The 23,888-nt window shown below is 38.8% G+C and overlaps 1 protein-coding gene across 1 annotated transcript in view; it reads right to left on the bottom strand.

The window, feature by feature from the left end:
• Positions 1-407: 407 nt before the first annotated feature.
• Positions 408-23,888, bottom strand: part of LOC134670808 (transient-receptor-potential-like protein) — a 75,726-nt gene continuing 52,245 nt past the window's right edge. Inside the window, exons 16-27 of the mRNA XM_063528630.1 lie at positions 21,685-21,816; positions 20,014-20,101; positions 19,084-19,279; positions 17,351-17,457; positions 16,758-16,904; positions 13,616-13,707; positions 13,262-13,383; positions 13,099-13,157; positions 12,394-12,488; positions 11,499-11,612; positions 10,962-11,138; positions 408-563 (exon numbers count right to left, since the gene is read on the bottom strand). Of these exons, the coding sequence (XP_063384700.1) occupies positions 408-563; positions 10,962-11,138; positions 11,499-11,612; positions 12,394-12,488; positions 13,099-13,157; positions 13,262-13,383; positions 13,616-13,707; positions 16,758-16,904; positions 17,351-17,457; positions 19,084-19,279; positions 20,014-20,101; positions 21,685-21,816 (1,485 nt within the window). The remainder of the gene's footprint in view (positions 564-10,961; positions 11,139-11,498; positions 11,613-12,393; positions 12,489-13,098; positions 13,158-13,261; positions 13,384-13,615; positions 13,708-16,757; positions 16,905-17,350; positions 17,458-19,083; positions 19,280-20,013; positions 20,102-21,684; positions 21,817-23,888) is intronic.

Raw genomic sequence — 23,888 nt, 5'->3', positions numbered from 1 at the left:
TATTGTAATATGTATCGTCACACGTGCTTTGGCACGGCAACGTATTGTATATCTTCAAGTTCCTGTAATTGGCTCTGTATTTTGCTATTTAAAAATCTAACTGAATCGTAAAAACCGTTGGAATTCCTTACCTAAACATAAATGAATGAAAATAGGTTCTTAAACACTGAAACTAAATACAAAGTAAATAATTATATAGGGCCCGTGCGTGGACTATAGTCAGATTTTTGGCGCGAGGCGTAAATGTGTCGTTTATGGATCCGATGTAGCCCACAAGATGGCAGAATCTACTATGCAGAAGGAAACTTCCCGACGAGAACGGTAGATGGTAGCACTTGTTTTAGCAATGTGCACATATGTTTCCGATTCAGGCCACAAGATGGCAGACCCTCCAATGCGCACGGTCCCTATAGCCATCCATACTTAGTTTGCCTCTTGATGGTCTTGACTTCCTCGATCTTGACGTGCGGGCGGAGGGGCTCGGGCGACGGCGGGGGGATGAGTTGTTCCGTGCTTGACGTCGAGGACAGCCGCGGGGCTGACGCTGGAGGGGTGGGCGAGCGCTGGAAGGAGGGATGTTTCAAAATTTACGTTGCCTAGGTATGGATCATACACATTTTATTGTATACTTAAGAGCCAACGTGCACACTAGCGCCACTGCTAAATAATCGTGATTATTTAATTTTTTACGACAGGTATTTAAAAAAGGGGGCCGCTAATATGGACTGTATTGTATAATTAAGTACCTTTTGAATACATCAAACTAGTTTATATGTACATGGCGAAACTATAAGGGTTTCTAGTTGACAACGGAACCCTAAAAACTGTAACAAATATTTTTGAAAACGTTGGTGGCTCTTAGCGTGATTTTAAAATGAAAATGTTTTTATAAATAATTACTTTGAACTTATTATCCCTTTGAACAAAGGATGTTTCACGTCAAAAATAAGTATTTACACGGAAATATTTGTGGCGTTACCGAAGCGGCTGCTGGAGATTAACCCCCTTATTCATAAACGTTTACTAAAGTTGACAAGCCGATAATAATCGTTTGTCCCTTTCCGACGTATTGGTATGGTGGAAAGGGACAAACGATTATTATCAGCTTGTTAACTTTAGTAAACGTTTATGAATAAGGGGGTAAGTATTTTAAGGTTTTATACAAGAGAATGCCCAACAAAATATAATTAAACCGCTAACAATATACCGGGTGTGGCCTGTAACACGAGCAAATAATTATATAAATCATATATTATACTCCTCAAACCATAAAACTTTTGTTCAACAACTTTTAAAAATTATGAATCCTTTAGACTTCCTCTTTTTCATACAAAATAAATATTGCCTTCAATGTACGCTGACATCAGTGTGTTTGACGTAGGGCTCGCGGTCGGGTCCGGGTTTCGGGTACCCGTTGCCGGGGCCCCGTTCTCGTGCTACACGAAACCGGATTTGTGGCCCGTTCGGAACGGATAATTAGGATCCGTGTAATTAAGATCCGTGTACCCGTGTTACCCGTGTGTCCGGATCCACGGATATTAATTACACACGGGTCCGGCCCGTTCTCGACGTATAGTGACGATGACGATCGATCGCGTTCTTTATAAAACCAAAGAATCTTATACCTTTAAACGAGCAATTCCATTATATTCAAATACTAAATGTACTATTTAACTAAACAGACTTGTAACCATTGTGACCAATAAACTTTCATTTTAGTTTTTTAAATTTCTATCTATTTTTCGAGCATCTCGGAAATGGCTCTAACGGTTTCGATGAAATTTGCTGGGCGGGGGGAACAAAACGAAAAAAAAAACAGAACGGCAACAACTAGGTATGACTAAATGCTAATAGCTGAACTAAGATTAGATACTTTGACCGACTGAGTGGCAAACTAAAATTTAAAAAAATCCTTAACTGAAAAAATCCAATTCTTGTTTGTAAAACAGCACGGCTACTTCTTTAACTTTCCAAACAAAAGGTATGCCGGGTAAAACACCTGTGTCAAAATTGCCACGGTTATTTTATTGCATGTGCCGCCCGCAAACCATTATTATCTTAATCTACACGTGTACATTTCCATGAACTTAACACGAAATATAAATTATCTAAGTAATAAGTGGGAATGTGAAAAAAAAATTAGAGTCGGACAAAAAAAAGTCTTCAGCGGATTTGATAGCCCACGCAGTGCAAGTGTCATTTATACGTCATAATTTCATAGAAATTGCGATTGAAAAAATTTTTAGATTTAACCAAATCAATATGTTCATTTCATAAATTAACGTATTGATTTGGTTAAATCTACATTGTAAGCCTATGATTACAGTTCTTATTTACGTATTTATTATTTTAAGTGTTAGTTGAGTTTAAGATTATGTTTAGTTCATGCACGTTACAAAGTATGACGTTTAAAATAACTCTTCTACTGCGTGGGCTATCAAATCCGCTGCAGACTATTCTTGGTCTGACTCTAGTATCTTAATATTTATAATAAACCTACATGCTCATTATTAAATCATCTTTACAAGCAGTAACATTTAATATACAATTGGTGTCTCATTTAATATAATCCAACTAAATTACATTTCAGCAACACCTCCATATTTCACAAGATAAATCAAGACATTATCCACCAGTAGAATACCACCTCTTAAATATTGTTTAAACTCGAACCGGCCGGGGGAGTCGGTCCGCCGGCGCCGTGTATTCAATACCCGAACGAAGCCGAAGTCCGCGGCTCCGGAGCCGAGCGTAGATCCGGAGCCGAACGCACTACACGGGAACGGATCTTGACGGGTTCGTGTAATTCGGAGCCTTAGCACCGCCGGGGCTAAGAACACGGATACACGGGTTGGCGTGTAGCACGGATATCGGGAGCCCTAGTTTGACGTTGCTTGTCACGCTTTAAACATGACAAAATTTGCAATACATTGCGTCTTAGAATAAACTTTAAAGAGTAATAAAAATCAAACACAAGTTATTTTTAAAAGTCGCTGAACACATGTTGGTCCGTTTGAGGAGTACAGTCTACAGTTAAATTTGTTGCTCATATTACAGGCCACACCCGGTATAATAATTAAAATTAAGTACCTACTTTCGATTGATACCTAGGTATATCTAACAACATACTACTCTTTGCTGACGACACTGTATGTACAGTTACCCGCAATAATATGTTACACAACGAAGGCGCAAAAACATCTGACTCGATCTTATTTGTAAAGCTATAAGTATACTTAAGTAAGAGTACCTAAGCTTTAAAGGCTTGCTACACGGTCGCCGACAAGCCTACTAACCGTCTGACCCTGGTCTGTCCTTGGTATGTGGGTCCGTCTGAGTTGGCTGGCTAGACGGTGGCAGACCACAGTGTGTTCAGAACTCGCGGACGGACAACACGTATTGCAAGCGCACAAAATGGCCCCTAACCTTGCGGATTGCATTTTGTTTTTCTTCCTTGACTTCTGGGGCGGCAAAACTTATTGGCGGGGCGCCAAATTTCATAATCTACTCATACTAGTGCAATGACAAAAAAATAAGTTTTTGGCAAAAATGTCATTTTTGGTACCTACAAGCTTTTATCGCTGAATGTACTTTTTTTTCCACAGGCACCTAATTAAATACTCGTCGAGACAATTCTAAAAACCCCAAACACAATTAGTTCGCGTTGTTCTATCACAGGGTTCCTATGGCCACCTCCTGTCTCCATCATCAGATCAGCTATATGGTACCATAATAATGCATTGTCACCCGATTTATATATGTATGCACATGTTCAGCTCCATCGGAAACTAGAAAGTAGGTCTAATTTAACTTGCAAGATTTGACCCGTACAAACATATTTACATACTTACATTAGGTATATTGCAAGTTAATAAAAAGCTTGTAAAAAAAGAAAAGGGTATATGAATGAAACGCTGGCTCAAAAAACGACATTTGTTGAGTCATTTCAACTTGATGAATTTGCTGGACTACGCTACGGGGCCATACATAACTTTCTGAGAATGAAGAGAAAAGTATTTGATGAATTTTTAGAAATGCTACTGAGTACCCATGGCATGGCTATAACCACACGAGCGTGTGAGATACGTAGTATAAAAACAAAGATCACACTTACATTTTTACGAGATGGTTCACTTTTGCTAAGCTAATACGTACTTATATCGAAATAATAAGTTAGAACTGCTGTTCAATAACACAACTACCCTCCATGTATATTTCTTGACCATAACTGTCAGAACATAAGTAAGGTAAATAAAGTATTTTATAATAATAAGCCATGATATTAAATTTGTATTAGTTTGCGTTAATTATTCTATAATAAATTAAACTAAATGCAGCAAATACATTTGTTGAATTGAATTATTATAATAACCGGATGTGCAGGAAACATCTTATTTGTTATTCCCACCAAGAAGTGGTAGAAGGGGTGAAGTCTAATCGAATATAAGCAGGTGTCTGACAGTTGTGGGTCACTTCTCAGTTGGAGAGCTACGACGACGAACGAAGTTAAGTGTCAATTTTATTTAATTGTGATTTTATGACTTGTTATAAATTTCTGTATGTTTTCTTTGTGTTATAGTCTGATGGTATGTACGTTACAATCTTTAATGTGAATATAACCCTTTGATGAGTTTTTAATAGTTACTATGTAACGTATATTCCAACTGATTACGGTGTAATACATCATGTGGCTGATTGCTCGATCTTTATTACTATTTTAAACTATGCCAAGTGTGTACGTTAAGGTAGCCAGTACTAACTATTAAGCCACCAATATTTATTACGCATAAAATAATATTTTTGTGAATGATGTGATAATAAAGCCGATTAATTGTTCCGTAAATCTACAATATACTTTTACTTACAATCTGCTTATATAAATATATTACTTAAATAATGTCTACCATTTTTCATATTCTAAACCTTGTAGTTGTCGCTATAATAAATACATTACTTTGAGCAATAATTAACTAGTCTTAATTAAATACTGCCTTACATCCTTATTTCCTATTTTATCAACGATAATATTAAAGTAAATCTGACATCAGAAGTGGGATGATATTACACACATTCTATGCCTAGAAAACTAATGTTTCAGGAGCAGTACGAGTATAAGGACTGCTTATGCTAGTCAACAGCGGGACGCCATCCAACTCCAAACAGACACTGTAAGCCGCGCTATCCTGGACACAAGGACACTGGTGTTTCACTTTCAGTGAAAACCCCAGGTGAAACAAGATATTTGGTATACTAAGCATGATGCTTTTTATGGAGAACCGCAGCAAGCAGCTCAAAAGTACTTCGCAAAACAGAAACTGCCGCACCTGTGAGACGCTGCGGAGTGGCGCCTGTCTGGAAGGATGACTGATGAATGATGTTGTTTCTGGTATGTTAAAATTTGGTTACACTTAAAAATAGGACTGTATAGGTATGTTTAGATATCGAATCACATCGAATAGTTACAGAGTTAGATAAACGTAAACGTCTGTCCTTTTCATAACCTGTTATGTAACCATAATGACGCATAAATAAATATTTTCTAATCTATACTATTCTAAATGACGACTTAGTTAATGACTGAATCGAATAATAATAAAAAAAAAGAAGCTATTTGTGAAATTGGATTTTAGAAAAGCAGTTTGGTTTGAATAAGTATCCAAACGTTGGAATAACGTTATTTATGGCCTGGATAAATATTTTAATCGTGATCAGTTAGCTACAACTCGAATCTCATTATAAGATTTTGAGGTCTGCATTAAAGACTACGTTGGAAATTTTAGGCGGTTAATAACAATGGGCATTTTAATTGTAACTTACCGCGTGTCTTAAGTTAGGTACGTTTATCAAGTCAGGTTCAGCTGTCGGTTTAGTTACGAATTTGATACTTAATTTAATTGTCGCGGTTATGATATTTGTCGTCAGATTTGTGACTTTTCCTAACCGGCCGTTAACGGTATACAGTTAAGTGGAAATACCCTTACTTATACGTCCTTTGAATTTTTTTTGTCACATTATTTCTTATTTTTGTTACGATTGATACGAATAAATATTTATATAACACCAGTTACTTAGGTTCAATAGTCTGATATCGAAGGCACATATCTTAAAGATTCTATCTCACCGATCAGGATCTTATCAAGGAACTATTTCAATAAGTATAAAACAGTAAACAATATTAAACTGTCAGGTCGTTTTAAAACTGTAAAGGATAAAGTCAACACGCTTTTGGTTTTCAGTTACAAGCCCCTCGTAAGCTTATCGATATTAAAACAGTCGGTGGTAGTCGTGATACTTTCATAAATAGTAATAACGGCTATTTACAATTTTGCACCTACAGTGCTTATTGCGAGTTCTGTGTACAGATAGTAATACGCGTTTGGCATAAAAGCGTTTTTGAAAGTATGCTTCCAATTTGATAAATTTACTGATTGATGGATATTAAATGACTATAAAAAAAAAGGATATCTCAGTGACAACCTTAGATAATTACGTCATACAAAATAGTAGACTAGTCAGTATTGTTCTTGTGGTAATCAGAGGTAATTCAAGTCCCGTGTTAGTAAATTATGTTTTGAAACCGTGAAGTTGAAAGATTTTTGCACATGCAAATTAGTCAGTAAATAAAAAGCACATATTCTCTTGGTAATAAAAATACTTTACAAAAAAAAAGGGGTAAATATACAACATAGAGTACAATAAATGTGTACAAAGTAAACGTATTCCTTTAGGACCATTCATCTAGGTGACCTGTAACTGGGTTGCCAACTTTTTTTTTGGTGGAATATAGTATTTTCCAGAATAAGGCATCAAAAATATAGTACATTTCAAAAAAAAATAGTACTTTTAGATAAAATACTAAACATGAGTGTAATATACTTTTTATCGGAAATATAGTATTTTAGCGTACTATATATTTTTCCAAAAGTATATAGTACAAAGAGCCAAAATATAGTACAATACGATATAATATAGTACGGTTGGCAACCCTACCTATAAGGAATATAAAAAAAATATATACACGGTGTAACATGAGGGGGCCGAATAGTTTTAGCAGCGTATTCCTGATTATATTTAGAGACAAAGTCCTTTAAACCTTTTTGAAATTCGCCTAGTTTCAGAGTTCATTTAATACAAATACAAAAAAAAAATTAAAAAAAAAACTAGTTTTCTTTTTGATGACGATGTTACTACTATGGGACGTAGTCTAAATATCCTTATCGATAGATGTCAAAAAGTAACAAGTAACACTTTGCAACAACTATGATTTACGAAAAAAAATTTGTAAAAATGCATTTTAAGTGACATGTTTACCAATAACATATACGTTTTAATGTACAAGTACATTAAAAAGAAAATTTTTTTTTGGGCGAAATTGACATATACACATATTACATTATTTTCTCTCTTTTGACCTCAGAAATGCGTGGTTAAGGTCTTTCGCATTCCTTGTGAGCACCATGTATATACGATATTTTAAACTGTTATATACTTTACCAGTTCTCGTAGTAAACTCGCATAAGCCCTTGGGTATATGTACCACCATTTACCTGGTCTGGCGGTAATTAAATATGCTGCGGTAATAAAATGCCTATAACAATGGCAATTTTGTACCTATGATCTTCTGGTTCATTTTAATGTTTGTTTTAATTTTGGTACATACAAGAAAACATAAGACCACCGGAATACTGATAAAGCCAAGTGGAAGGTAGATAGGTGAATTAACCTTTTGGTGCCACTTGTTGCTATGAGTGAGCTGTTCAGGAATAAAACGAATCGTATAATCCTGATTCTATAGTATTTAGCAAACATCAATTTTTATTTTTATTTATACCTAACCTATTGCCATAATGAAGCATGACTGATATAAATAATATGTCTTCGAATTAATTGTGTCCTACCCAGAAGCCCAAAACATCCTAGACCCATCCTAGAGAACAACTTTTGTAAGATGAATCCGCCTTTGTACGATAAGTTAAGATTCAACTAGAAGAATATCGCGTTATCTCCTGCGGTTTAAGGACAGTTACGATGGAAGCTCCAAAATACCATTTCATAAAAAGAAATACGTTGCCTATTATTTGTAACCACATTTTTATTTTGCCACCGAAGCTTCAGCTAAATAAAAGATAGATCTATACATATTGAATACATTATAGATAATACTGATCACTGACTTTTAAAATAGTTGTTTTGTGGGATGGCCGAACGGAGTTTAAAATTCTGTTACATTAGGTTTATATAATTCATGGGAGTGCCCAACGTAGGAAGTTCTAATGGAATGAAAAAAAAAAAAAACAAAAAAAAGAACGAAAAAAAAATGATAAATGTTTATTTCTGTTAAACGATTCAGGTTAATTTATAAAATTATTAGGATTAAGAAGTTTTATATACTTAAGGTAATTTATGTATTAAAAAAAAAAAAAGAAAAAAAAGAAAAGTTTATAAAGTTTACTTATGTGAATGAGACATGAGTTGATTATCGATCGATTGAGAACTTCCAGTGTACATCATTCCAGTGTAGTTAAAAAGCTTATTTGACAAAATAATAACCGATTAATAATTGCTGCCGAGCCTGCGAGCTCTCACTTGATGTAAGTGAAAAAGTAGCAATATAGGGACCTGCTGCAGAGCCTGCGTGCCCCACTTGATGTTATAGGTGGACCAGTAGCCAACTCAGGGCGATACATGCTACCGAGGCTGACTTGATGTGATAAGTGCCCGTAGCATGGTGATTGTAAGTAGGATAATTGCTGCCGAGCCTGCGAGCTCTCGCTTGATGTAAGTGAAAAAGTAGCAATATAGGGACCTGCTGCAGAGCCTGTGTGCCCCACTTGATGTTATAAGTGGACCAGTAGCCAACCTAGGGTGATACATGCTACTGAGGCTCACTTGATGTGATAAGTGAAACAGTAGTATGGTGATTGTAAGTAGGATAATTGCTGCCGAGCCTTCGAGCTCTCACTTGATTAATGTGATATGTGATATAGTATCTGACTAATAAAAAAATAGTCATTGCATATACTAAGTTTAATATAATAAATAAATAATAATAAATATAGAAATAAGGTACTTCGAGAACGAAGCACCTGTCAGTATGGCCGTGTGAGATACGTAGTATAAAAACAAAGATCACACTTACATTTTTACGAGATGGTTCACTTTTGCTAAGCTAATACGTACTTATATCGAAATAATAAGTTAGAACTGCTGTTCAATAACACAACTACCCTCCATGTATATTTCTTGACCATAACTGTCAGAACATAAGTAAGGTAAATAAAGTATTTTATAATAATAAGCCATGATATTAAATTTGTATTAGTTTGCGTTAATTATTCTATAATAAATTAAACTAAATGCAGCAAATACATTTGTTGAATTGAATTATTATAATAACCGGATGTGCAGGAAACATCTTATTTGTTATTCCCACCAAGAAGTGGTAGAAGGGGTGAAGTCTAATCGAATATAAGCAGGTGTCTGACAGTTGTGGGTCACTTCTCAGTTGGAGAGCTACGACGACGAACGAAGTTAAGTGTCAATTTTATTTAATTGTGATTTTATGACTTGTTATAAATTTCTGTATGTTTTCTTTGTGTTATAGTCTGATGGTATGTACGTTACAATCTTTAATGTGAATATAACCCTTTGATGAGTTTTTAATAGTTACTATGTAACGTATATTCCAACTGATTACGGTGTAATACATCATGTGGCTGATTGCTCGATCTTTATTACTATTTTAAACTATGCCAAGTGTGTACGTTAAGGTAGCCAGTACTAACTATTAAGCCACCAATATTTATTACGCATAAAATAATATTTTTGTGAATGATGTGATAATAAAGCCGATTAATTGTTCCGTAAATCTACAATATACTTTTACTTACAATCTGCTTATATAAATATATTACTTAAATAATGTCTACCATTTTTCATATTCTAAACCTTGTAGTTGTCGCTATAATAAATACATTACTTTGAGCAATAATTAACTAGTCTTAATTAAATACTGCCTTACATCCTTATTTCCTATTTTATCAACGATAATATTAAAGTAAATCTGACAAGCGCACACGGCGCGTCCTCCAAGCGAAATGGCCTAGTGCGGTCGGCGACGGGCGGCTACACGGTTCCGGACCGACCGCTCAGACCGCGGTCGCTGGCGCGCGCTCGCATGCCAAGGGCGTCCGGAGGTCAAACGAAATTTTGTTGGTAACAACTGTCTACACGGTCCGGGACAGACCAAGGCCACGCGGTTTGGGGGCTTGTCGGCGACCGTGTAGCAGGCCTTTTACAAAATACTCCTATGTGAATGCTTAGTGTCAGGGACGGGACGCTAACATCTGTTATAACAGCCATTGGAAAACCAGGCCGCGTAGGCAAGATGCCGATCGCTTACGCTCCATAGCGATCGAAACGCAACTGTCACTGTCGCACTAATATTTGCCCTCACCTTTACTCGCACCTTTGAACAGTGCGGGCTCGGAGCCCTAGGTTCCGTGACCAACGGAAAGAGTGACTGAAAGCCAGGCTTCACGTGGAAGATGACCAGCACTGTAGGTGCCACGTTGGTGAAGCCTTGAGGAGAAACTCATACCTTACAAATGCGGTAAATTCTCGTAGATGTCCAAATCTACCCGGGTATGTCCTTAAACTACGTCCAAGACCACCAGTGGATGGGCAGCAGCTTTCCTCAAATTCGGTGTACTCGACTGCGATCGCCAACCCGCCTGCCAAGTGTGGCGATTGTGGTATTCACCCCCCATCCGGCACGTATGGAGGTCCAAGGAGGAGGCCTATGTTCAGCAGTGGACGTCTTATGGCTGAGATGATGATGATGCCCAAATCTACGATCTCGGAAGCACGCGCTGTCGCTGATGGCGTGGAAGACTTGGAAGATGAGCTAGAATTTCTTTGGAATTTATAAACCCTGAGAATAAAGTTGGGTAGTAACTTACCGGGGGCGCTGAAGTCTGCGGGCTTGGAGCCCTCACCGACGGAGCAGGGGACTTAGGGGGCGAAGGGGGCTTGGCCGACGGCGCGGGGGATTTAGGTGGCGAGGGGGGCTTCGCTGACGGCGTGGGGGACTTCGCTGGCGTGCTCGGTGTCACCTCCATTGTTGGCGCTGGTGGAGCCTGGGGATGAAACTTGTGTTTTATTTAGGTGTTTTTTTATAATGATACTTTTTACAAGCTTTTATTTATCTTGCCCTGTTAGTATGTACGTATGTTAGTTTGTTAGTGTGGGTCAAGTCTTGGAAGTATGTAGGTATGTTAGTTTGTTAGTGTGGGTCAAGTCTTGGAAGTATGTAGGTATGTTAGTTTGTTAGTGTGGGTCAAGTGTTGGAAGTATGTAGGTACAGTGTGGGTCAAGTCTTGGAAGTATGTAGGTATGTTAGTTTGTTAGTGTGGGTCAAGTCTTGGAAGTATGTAGGCTGTATGTTAGTGTGGGTCAAGTCTTGGAAGTATGTAGGTATGTTAGTTTGTATATTTTACCTTAGGTTTGACCGGCGCGGGTGGAGGTGGTATGGCGCCTTCTGTAGGTTTTATTTCTGGGGCCACTGGTCTGGCGACTGCTATATCCTCAGGAGGCTTGTCTTCTGCTGGCGCCTGTTCAGACAAAACAATAACGTCTAAGTTGGCACTCGTTTAGAACAGTGTTTTTCAAACTGTAGGTCGCAACCCCCCAGGGCCTCTGTCAGACTTAAATCATTACATAAGCGAAACATTTAGTTCGTACGAAGGGTTTCAAAAATACTGGTTTAGATTAAAAATTATATGAGGCATGGCGCAAATTTTCATTTGTGAAATGATATCTAGAATACAATAATAATAACTTCAAATGTATATTTGAAACGTAGGTATTTGGAATGATTACTTGAAAATCCGTAGTAAAAAGTACAAGTTTATTAATCTACAAATTTGTTAGATTAGGTACATTATAGAATACTGTTAAAATAGTGGAAACATTAAAGCTCAACGCCTAAGCTTAACTTGATAGTATTGATTTATATACACGTTGAATGTGTTATTGTTAGATATAATACCTAAGTAAAATATTTATTTTGACGACCACTCTGGCCTAGTGGGTAGTGACCCTGCCTATGAAGCCGATGATCCCGGGTTCGAATCCTGGTAAGGGCATTTATTTGTATGATGATACAGATATTTGTTCCTGAGTCATGGTTGTTTTCTATGTATTTAAGTATTTATATATTATATATATCGTTGTCTGAGTACCCACAACACAAGCCTTCTTGAGCTTACCGTGGGGCTTAGTCAATTTGTGTAAAAAATGTCCTATAATATTTATTTATTTATTTATATTATTATATTATATTAATATACGGATTTAATGAAATAACAATAACGCAGGATGACCTTGCCTTACCTGGTCATCTTGCACCAGCGGTCCCGGCGGTTTCCTCTTGATGACCTTTGGTGGTGTGTCGCCTGGGGCATGCTTTCCTATCAATGGCGTTGGTTCTATACAAGAATAAAAATAATAGATAATTAAAATCAATTCTAACTAAAAAAACATTTCATATTAGTTTTCGATAGGATATACCAGTAAGTGTTTAGGTAGTCACCAAGGTCATACAATTTTGTAAAAGCACAGGGGCATTACCATGATGTCCTTATTGCGATCCTTTTTAGGACCCAAACTGAATTGCTACGGGACGGAGTTATGCAACTTATATAGCTCCGTCCATTAGCAATTCAGTTTAGGTCCTAAACAGAATCGCAATAAGGACATCATGGTAAGGGTCCCAGGTCGGGTAATCAAGAGCATTATAGTTTATTTTGACCGAGACAAGAAGAACATTGTTTTTTGTGCTTCTGGCACCGTCCTCCTTGAATTGTTTGGCACCAGACTGAGAACCTACGTAGTGGCCGTCAGTGATGATTTAATAAAGATGTATTATAATAAACTGAAATAAATGTCATACAGGTACTAAGACAAAATTACCAAGGCCTCCATTGCCCTAGGCTGGAATCGAACCAAAGTCCTCTGCTATCTCAGCATGTGGTATGTGACAATAAGTATTACCAGTCTGTTCTTCTGGCACCGGACTGATGGGCCTCCCTGAAGTGCTTGGCACCGGGCTGGGGCCCCGCGGAGTGGGTGCCGACGATGGCACCGGTGAAGGCGCCGGTGACGGATTTAATGACTACTATCCCCCGTTCACCCTTTATTTTAGTCAAGTCTACAATAAGTAGGGGTTGGTATGTGACAATAAGTATTACCAGTCTGTTCTTCTGGCACCGGACTGATGGGCCTCCCTGAAGTGCTTGGCACCGGGCTGGGGCCCCGCGGAGTGGGCGCCGGTGATGGCGCCGGTGAAGGCGCCGGTGACGTCCTTGGAGTTATTACTATCCCCTGAAGAAAACAAGAAATAAGTTAAGTTTAACCTCCTGAAACTAAATGTACATTACAATAATCGTGCAATCCAATTTAGAACTTTCATGAACCAAATAAAGTAGCATTTCTTTTGTTTCATTGCTTTTTAAAACAAACGAAATTCGTTCCAAATTACTTGTACAATAAGGTTTAAAAAATATTTTCTGAAAATAATTTAATTTGTTCTAATACTTCTAATAGTATAACGTACCATATTCAGCGGGACAGATGTTGTGGTTCGAGGCTTGGGCGAGCTGCTTCGGCATGGACTCTTCATTGCAGCGCCCAGTAAAGCACCAGCGCCTGAACAAATCATAATACGATATATGCCTTGCTTCTTTTAAAACTAACCGTAAAGAAAAATAATTGGCCAAGCACGAAGTCAAGACTACGGTGTTCAGAGCACCGTACGACACATCCCTAGGTGGTTTTAAGTTTGGATACTAATACTAATTTATCCCATAAGTACATTTTATTGACTAGGAAATAAGAAGGTAATGTCTGGGAGCTCTGGGACCTTGGAGTTTGGACTTTTATTAAAGTCCTCTGGGCTAGTATAGGTAATGTAGAAGTTACAAAGCTTCTACCTTAGATATATTTTTTAGAGATTAAAGATTTTATTTACCACCTTGTCGGGTTGATTGTATATCCATACCAAATTACAGCTTTCTAACACTAACAATCAACCTCATCTTGGAGGTGAAAAGAGGAAAAATCGTAATCCCATTTCGGCCAACCGAAATCAAGAACGTTTATATAATATAGGCCTAATACCGTTTATCTAAAACGTTTGGTGAAGGCACATTTCTAGTAGAAACAAATTATTATGAATTTCTCTGTAATTTGTACAAACCATTTCGTAAACTGACATTCCGCTAAACTGTTGTTTTTACATCTTACTAGTACTAGCATCCATAACATATTGAAGTATGATATTCTTCCACTTGTCTGAACATTTTCATTATTATTGATTCTTTTTTGGAGAATGGCTTTTTCTGCCACGGCACTTTGCCAATTATTGATTCTTTCAAACACCAAAATAGTTGACAATTTAATATACGTCAGAGTTGACAGGCAACTTCGAGCATGAAAAACTAAATCCGTCAAAAATACTGGGTATACATACAACCTCATAATCTTTGATATAGTCGCAATTGTTGTATTTTAAACTTGTAGACTGGGCAGGCACAGGCTTGTTTCTGACTCAAAATATAATTAACGTAAAGTATTAATCAATTTGCTCATGTTTCATATAAGTCACAGAAATAAGTACCTAATAATAAATGTCTAAGTTTTAGTACAAATAGGGTAACTGCGTCAGGTTGCCGTCCAGTACCTGTTTCCGTCCACTTGGCGGAGTTGCTACAAATAATTGCGTATAATTTGAATATAAACCTAACATACCGGACAATTTTGGACTTATTGTACATCAGTTTTTAAAAGCAAAAATATTTTAGTAGAACTGGAATTCATGAGTACCAAATCTTAACTGACATTTTTGTCACTCAAACAAGTTTGATCAAGATCGGCTTACTTTATATTTCGTCAACTTTACCTTTGTTTCCAAAAACTGTGAATTATTAAATTTAATTTTTTTTTCGTAACAGAACAGTATCTAGTTGCTGCTCTCATAGATCGGTTCAAAAATATACATACTTTATACATAAATGTAATGGTACTTAATGAAAAGGAATAGGTACTGTTTCGACGAATCAGATACTCTCAGTAAAATCTATAGGTAGATGACGCCATAGCTGTTAATAAATATTGAATGACTTTATTATCTCTATTCTATCGCTTTACTAACTCTATGTGCTCTAATGTGAAAAAAAAACACAACGACAGTGAAGAACGGAATTCTTAATTTAAATTTGAACTGATAAACTCCAATAATAAATATGATTCTTACTGAGCACACTGCGATAGTCCATTGGTTGGAAAGCCCGTTCGAAATTTAAACTTATTTGCTTTATAATAAGGTTGCATTTTGCAGATCTTTTACTCTCTCATACTTATAGTAGGCTATTCAGAAAACAAATGAAATATCTCACAAAAGTAAGTAAGTAGAATTAAACTTTGTATCAAAGACATAAGTCATAAATTTCAATGCCAAAGTTTTAAGTAAGGATCTTACTTACTAAAACTACTTCTTAATATGAATGACCAGTGTAAGCATCACTTAGCTAGCCCTAAGCAACCAAAGATCAGGCTGCAGTTTAAAAACTAATAAAGTTAGAGTTAACCTGATAATTTTCCCGCCGTCTCCATACTCGTTTTAGTTGGATATTGACTGGTCAGCTGCCTGTTAGCTATAGTTTTCCCGAAAATCGCCAGGACAGAGGTGAAAATTTTTGTATGAAAACTTGCAACTTTAAATGCATTTTTTATCGAAACTATTGCATTCTAAAATGAAGTCAAAATCAGTCCATCGACTCAATTTTTTGCAAGCTTTCTAATGGTACCTCACACGATTCTTACAATTGAAAATAAAATTCAGCCTACCCCTCTTAACCCCTAAATTTCCCCCTAAAATCAGAAATAAGCAGTTTCGATTTATTCACAGTGTTAGTGATGGTACTTGCCATAACTATTCCAAATTTCAGGTACCTACATCAAACGGTCTTTGAGAAAAACGCATTTAACCGATTTGCAAGACCGAAGTGATCCCATAAGAGCACCGTGAACAAAGTTTTGTACGGTGCTCTAAAAATCACCAATTAGACAAACATAAAATGAGAACTGTTCACATTCAAAGTCATAGTCTAATAAAACATGGTCTTCTCTTCCCAGAGTGACACAAGCCTACGTCACAATAACATTGCCACTTTATATAGCGCTATCGCATATTATCATATAGCGCTGTCGCATGATGACGTAGGCTTGTGTCAGTCACGTGACCACGAAAAGACGGGAAGAGAGTACCAGGCGGAGTATATTATTATACCATGTTCAAAGTATAGAATGCTCGATTTATTACTGTCACTGTACAGTCGCCATCAGATATATCGGAGCGGCCAAGGTGTTCACAATATCTGAACACGCACTCTAACTCTAGGCCTTATTGGGATTAGTCCGGTTTCCTCACGATGTTTTCCTTCACCGAAAAGCAACTGGTAAATATCAAATGATATTTCGTAAATAAGTTTCAAAAAAGTCATTGGTAGGTACGAGCCGGGGTTTGAACCCGCGACCTCCAGATTGAAAGTCGCACGCTCTTACCGCTAGACCACCAGCGCTTCAACGATACGAGTACAATATAAATCAAATATTAGTGATATATAATGATAACCTAGCAAAGTGGCTCTATTTAGAAATTATAGATTCCTTAAGAATTAGCAAGGCACGATGCTCACCAGGTGGTTTCCATGGCGACTTGTTCAATGGCGTGGACCCTCCATCCGGAGAGGGTCCCACTTCCTCGGAGATATCCTTGATCAGCTCGAGCAGGGTGTGGCCAGGGGTCGCTGGCATTGAGATGGGTGATGCACCTCGAGAGTTCTCTGCAACAAGGGATAGAAATTTAACGGCCTTAGTCGGGCAGTGACCCCGTCTGCGAAACTCTGGGGGTCTACAGCGAACACCGAAGTACGCAAATTGCGACCAAGTTTCTCTATCTCTAATCACACCTCAATTTCAGTAAAAGGGAAACTCTGGTGTACGCGGTAGACCCTCCTCTGTTTGTTCACCATGTATATTTGTTCTTCTTATAATTATTTACTGTGTTTTCTATTCAGAATCACGAGGTCTATTGATCCAAAAAAATGTGTCCCAAGGTTTTTCTTTCCATTCCGTTAGCATTGTTCATAGACTTTCTATGAAGGTAACGGAATGGAAAGAACGAGAAATTTATGGACATTTTGGGACACTTTTTTTTCTCGTGTTCCCCGCCCCGGCCCGTATAAGTACCCCGTATGGACCGTCTAAGACTTAATTGTGTAATACGTACCTGTTATTGGCGACCTCATCACCAGCTTTCTAGCTTCGTCCATAGCGCGCTGGAGGTTCTGCTGGTTCTTGAAGGACGCTCTGCTGCGGCAGCGGCCGATTTGGGACCTGTTGTAATTATATATAATTACTTTATCATTATTCTATTATTTATTCATCATTTTGTGAAATACCCTATCTAGGTATACTCTCATAGAAAATGGACTAGCCAAAATGTATGAAACAGCCAAATTTTTTTTCACGATTTCGTGGTTGGTTAAAAGTTGCTCAGTATAATCCCAAACCTCCCTGGCAACGGGAATGCATTTATTTTTTGGCCACCCAGTATACGTGTATTGCCGTAAGCTATAAACGTGTGTGTATGAAATAAATACAGTACAATTTTAATGGATAATGAATGGTTTGGCATAAAAAGTCGATCTTTCACTTCGCCCAGATTTCCCGACGTTCACGCTTGACCGAGCACACTTTGACGCATTAAATGTGATTTATACGTCGTGTAAATATTGTGCTCATGTGCTGCAAAAATATGTGACGCGCATTTATGGCTAATAAGATGGTCTTATATATTTTTGCGGCCTTCGCTGCGTAACATAATATATTATTGCAGGTGATTTAGCAAGGCGTTCTATACATCTCATAAAACAAAGTCCCCCCGCTGCATCTCTATATTTGTGTGTTTGTTTGTTCGCGATAAACTCAAAAACTACGGAACGGATTTTGATGCGATTTTCACCTATCAATAGAGTGATTCTCGATGAAAGTTCAAGTGTATAATTTATTAAGGTTTACCCGTGCGAATCCGGGGCGGGTCGCTAGTAGTTTATAAGACTGAGGCACCTTAATTACTACTAACTACTAAGCCAATTGTTATTCGTTACACATCACAATTTCTATTGCGGCTAATGAAACATAATTGTATTGGAATCGTAATTCTCTAGATACCTAATAAGTAGTAGTCTAGTAGGTAAATAAAATAGACTGACAGTAAACAATTAACACGTTGTATGGGGGCCCATACAACACAAAATATTTATTAGTCTCTGCCAATAATTAATGTTCCAATACTCATTCGTTGCGGTTCATGTGGTCCGATTGGTAGGCCAAAGGCAGTAGGATCACGTGGCCAGAAGGGTTTAACGCAGGTGCACGAACCGGGTGAACAAAAAATAATATGAGAAACGTTAACTGCAGCGGACGCGCGCGCACAAGAGCGGGTGCATGCGACAGATATTACACATGATGGTACTCGCGGGCGTGTTCCCGCTCCGTGTATAGTTCGTAGGTTTCTAATAGAGCCCAAGCCGATCCTATTGTATATTGTTAAGTAAAACCGCTCGTGCCATGTGCCACAACCACCTGCATAAAAAGTACAGCACTTCGGTTACTGAGTGCCGGCGAGTCGAACGCTACAGAACCAGTCTAAAATATGTCATCGAGATGCGTAACAAAGGCGCGTTATCGAAGAGCGCACCTACACTGGTTTTTTGAGCGTTGGACTAGTCCGCGCTCAGGTGCCAAATAGAATAATTATGACCCTTTTTTGCAGGTAAGTAGCACGTGCGGTTTTACTTAACAATAGACAATAGGATTAGCCGCCGGGCTCTATTACAAAGCTACGAACTATAACTGCGCAAGACAGCGGAGGCACTTAAGCTTATGTTGAAAGTTTCTGTCATCTCAAGAAAATCTTCACTTACAAAAACGAGTTAGTAAAAATGAAAGGTTACTAACGATATTCCGGTCTGCATTAACGTCTGATCCCACTTGGACGTGCTGGTGGACGCCACTGCGAGCTTGGCAATCCTCCTGAACCTGGACAGCCCATCTTCTGGCGGCTTCTCTCCCTCTTCCTCTAGAGCTACGGGAGCCACGTGGAAGTCCTTCATCAGACGACGCTCCCAGACCTTCATGCGTTTACCAAGGACCGCTGCAGAAGACGATGGTTATTAGAGGAAGAAAATGGAGTATGAAATTTGCTATGAAACTAGGTATTTAAAATTACGTATCATCGGCCACTCCTACAATAAAAACATAAATCCGACGATTCGTCCAGGCTATACTCATAATGGGCCGATGAATGGGCATACACGGCCAGAAAATTTACATAGAGGCGAAAAACATCTGCGATAAAGCATTAAAAATTAAGTAGCGATAAGAAAAGGCAGGACGGTAGCTAGTAGTAGTCTCACTCCGCGATTTCGTCGCTTTGCTACAGGTAGCTATGAGCACATCCGTTCGGCCCCAATTTTGGGGTTTGCCATAAGCGTGGCGCTGTCGCCACCTAGCGGTCATATCTGTGCTGATCGTGACAGACGCGTTTTGTTAGAGAGTGAGTCTTCTGTACCTAGTACTATTATTTTATTCTGTGGTACGGTGGAGATACAGCGATCGCCACCCCGTATGCGAAGCGTGGCGATTACGGCATTAATCCCCCCCTGGAAAAGTCACAAAAGGTCGCGGGAGTCCGCTGGATGCGGGTGGCGCAAGACCGGTCATTGTGACACTCTTTGGGGGAGGCCTGTCCAGCAGTGGACGTCCTCTGGCTGATATGATGATGATGATAATGATGATGATGATGATGATGATGATGATCATGATGATGATGATGATGATGAATCATTACAACAGCTCTGCTCGCCTAAAATATCACGCTTTACTTACTCTTTTCTTTGCGGTCGGTGAAAGACACATCCATTCCGTTCTTCTCAAAGACCTCAAGCAGCTCATACCGAAGAGCCGACACGTCACCCTTTAAGTAAAATTAATTAACTTTTCTTTAATTTTCTACTACGACGTAAAATGTACTTATACTCCCTCTTAAGCTGACATTACTTAAGTTTGATTGTTTGTAAGTTTGTTCGCATATTATTATGTTACTTTTTAGTCTATTCAAACCGATGTAAATTATTATGCCTTTTGTTGAGAGGTTGATGACCTGCTAAAAGGTACTATATGGTTGCCTAGAAACGTTTATGTTGTCCTCTGTGACCAACCATCCATCTTGCGTATGACATTGGCAACGTATTGACGTTGCGCCACACTAAAACACATAATAATCAATTAAGGCGGTGTAGCCGCGTTATACTAATAGTTACCTTCAGCTAGTTGACGTTTTTCTGTGTGACCATTTGACCAATCGTCCATCTTGCGTATGGTCGACACGTTGCGTCAGTCTAAGGCTCGCATCACAGCGGTGTAGCCACGTTATACTAATGGTTAGCTCATTGACTACGTCCTTTGCTTAGAGAATATAACCAACGGAGTGGTCATTAACAGGCGTTCCCCTCTGTCGAAAAAAGGCGGCCAATTCAACCACATGTCAAACACATATATGGACTGACGTTTATCTGACATGGCTATGCTATGTTGACACTACGTATACATTTGATGTGCCCCTCCCCCGCAAAAAACGGCAAACTATTTTGTACCGAAAATTATAGACATGGCGTCTCCGTTGGTTATATCCTCTAAGGTCCTTTGTACCAATCATCCATCTTGCGTATGGCCTACACGTAGCGCCAGACTAATACACGTATCACGGTGGAGTAACCGCGTTATACTAGTGGTTACCTTCAGCTCATTGGTGTCGTCCTCTGTAACCGGCTCATCGTCCATCTTGTGGTGCATGGCGGACACGTAGCGCCAGACTAGCGCTCGAATCACAGCGGTATAGCCACGTTATCAGTGGCGGCGCGTCCATAAAAGCCGATTCCTACCGGCTTTCCTGTTTTTGGACTTTGAGCAGAGTTGTAAAGGAAATATGTAAGCCAAATTAGCCCCGGCTTGCCTGTGGATATGTTTGACGCGCCGCCACTGCACGTTATACAAATGGTTACCTACAGCTCGTTGACGTCGTCCTCTGTAACCGGCTAATCGTCCATCTTCCGGTGCATGGCGGACACGTAGCGCCAGACTAGCGCTCGCATCACGTCGGTGTAGCCACGTTACACTAATGGTTACCTTCAGCACGTTGACGTCGTCCTCGGTAACCGGCTCATCGTCCATCTTGCGGTGCATGGCGGACACGTAGCGCCAGACTAGCGCTCGCATCACGTCGGTGTAGCCACGTTATACTAATGGTTACCTTCAGCTCGTTGACGTCGTCCTCGGTAACCGGCTCATCGTCCATCTTGCGGTGCATGGCGGACACGTAGCGCCAGACTAACGCTCGCATCAGGGCGGTGTAGCCACGTTATACAAATGGTTACCTTCAGCTCGTTGACGTCGTCCTCGGTAACCGGCTCATCGTCCATCTTGCGGTGCATGGCGGACACGTAGCGCCAGACTAGCGCTCGCATCACGGCGGTGTAGCCACGTTATACAAATGGTTACCTTTAGCTCGTTGACGTCGTCCTCAGTAACCGGCTCATCGTCCATCTTGCGGTGCATGGCGGACACGTAGCGCCAGACCAACGCTCGCATCACGGCGTTGTAGCGGACGTCGAGCTCTTTATCCACTTTTTCCTAGATAAAAATGGATGCTGGTAAATAATTTTAGACACATAATTAATTAATGACCAACTAAATGTGACGTTCCACGGAAAAAGGTACCTTATGGCGGCTGGCGCTTACGTCACATAGCGCCGCAATAATATTGGAGCGACGATAATAATAACATAAGCGCCAACCGCTATAAGGTACCTTTATCCGTGGGACGTCACAAATAATGAACTGTAACATACAATAAAATTTAACAAACGCTTTAACGGTGTCAGACTGTCAAACGGTTTAGTACAACCAAACATTAATTCGGTCAGAAAAAGGATGAAAACAGCATTCGTTTCCACGATGTGACTTAAACAGAATAATCGATTTAATTATAATGACGTTCAATTAATGTACTGCGTAAACACGCAATATACCCAAAACCGACAAAGTTTATTATCCGGACAGTTAGTCCCATAAATTCTTTAATTAGACTTATTAAAAAGCTCATGCTGCGTGAGCATCTTAATTAAACTAAACCTCCGAGCAGCTCGGTTTATTAAGTGAACATGTTCAAGTTAGACATGATCATTTATTCAAAGGTTAAATTGCAAAATGGACTCTAATACTACGGAAATGGGTCGATTTTTATTTTGATGTCTAATTTGTTTTCTTCTAATTTCAATTAAATTTGTTGGGTAGAAAGAGGTTCCCCATAGGTTCCCTATTCAGTACATTTTAAGAACATTTCAACGATATGAATTTGTCGTAAATAATATTCCTCTGAGTTACAAAAACGTATAAGTATAGTGTTTTCGGAACTCAACCGAATATTAGTACACATTGTTTTCGGGAGAGTTTTTGGTTTCTTATTTACTTATTCCTACCAGAATAAAGGTGACAGTCCGTTTCCAACGACAGCTGCATTACTGTTCATTTTACTATGGAATTTGACAATGACAGCGACGCGTTCAGTACCGGTAGTGCAGCTGCGGTTAGAAATGGAATGTTACCATAAGCAGCTTCAACCCAGCCGAATTGTTTCCAAAAACGGAATATAATTAATACAGTATGTGTCTGACCATGGGGCTTTAATTCCAGGGCTTGATTTTACTCGCTAAACTGAGCTACTTTTACTATAGGACCAACTCTAAAATCGGGGAAATTTTTTTGGCTTTTCCATAGAAAACGTCGACATCTGATCAGCCTAAATGTATGAAAAAGTAAAAATTTTTTTCGTGATTTCGGGGTTGGTGCCATAATAAAAGTACCTCAGTTTAGCGAGTAGAATCGAGCCCTGGATTTAAAGCCCCATGGTCAGTAACACCCTGTATAATGAATCCCAGTTATGAAGTACACGTCCTTTCCTCTTTTTGGTCGAATATTAATACATTAAAATTTGAATTTAGGTAGGTACATACATAATGTACATATTTTGTTAGTAACTTTGACACTAACTTTCTGCCGCTCAAAATATACAGAACTACGTAAGACTGAACGGTTATTAATTAAATTGTTTGACTCAAAACAGAGGCTTGGTTGTTATAAACGAAGCCTCCTCTCTCAGAACTGGGCTATGACCGCGAAAATCGAAGTTCGCAAATGCGGGGATTTTTCTCTGTCACTCTAATTATTACGCCTTCGTTAGAGTAAAAGAGAAAGATCCCCGCAATTTGCGAATTTCGGTTTTCGCGGTAGCCGCTCTGAAGCGTAATTTACTTTCTGATTAAATTATAAAGAATAAATTGCACGTGACATATACGATACAGAGCGACATCGTCACAAAAGTGACTAAGCTCTATAAATAAAGAATAAAAAAAAATGTATTCGATACCGCCTTTGGGGATTGTGTTCCTTTACCTAGTTATGGCCTAAAGAAAGCCTAGTCTTATATACCTATGTAAATACCTATGTAAGCATGTACTCGTACTTATGTTAAGTGAAATGAAATTAAACTCTATAACTATTTTACTAGGAGGTAATTAGACCATAGGCAAATAGTCTATGTTGTTTTCAGCCATTTCAGTGTTCTCATGAACTTTACCGGTTAATTACACCCCACACCCATACCTTTTCAAAAGAACCAACTTTATTCTCCACCTCTCTCAAAT

Source organism: Cydia fagiglandana, chromosome 14 (genome assembly GCF_963556715.1).
Source record: "Cydia fagiglandana chromosome 14, ilCydFagi1.1, whole genome shotgun sequence".
Taxonomy (NCBI): domain Eukaryota; kingdom Metazoa; phylum Arthropoda; class Insecta; order Lepidoptera; family Tortricidae; genus Cydia; species Cydia fagiglandana.
Note: the sequence above shows the minus strand (reverse complement) of the source record. Positions and strands in the feature narration are given on the sequence as shown.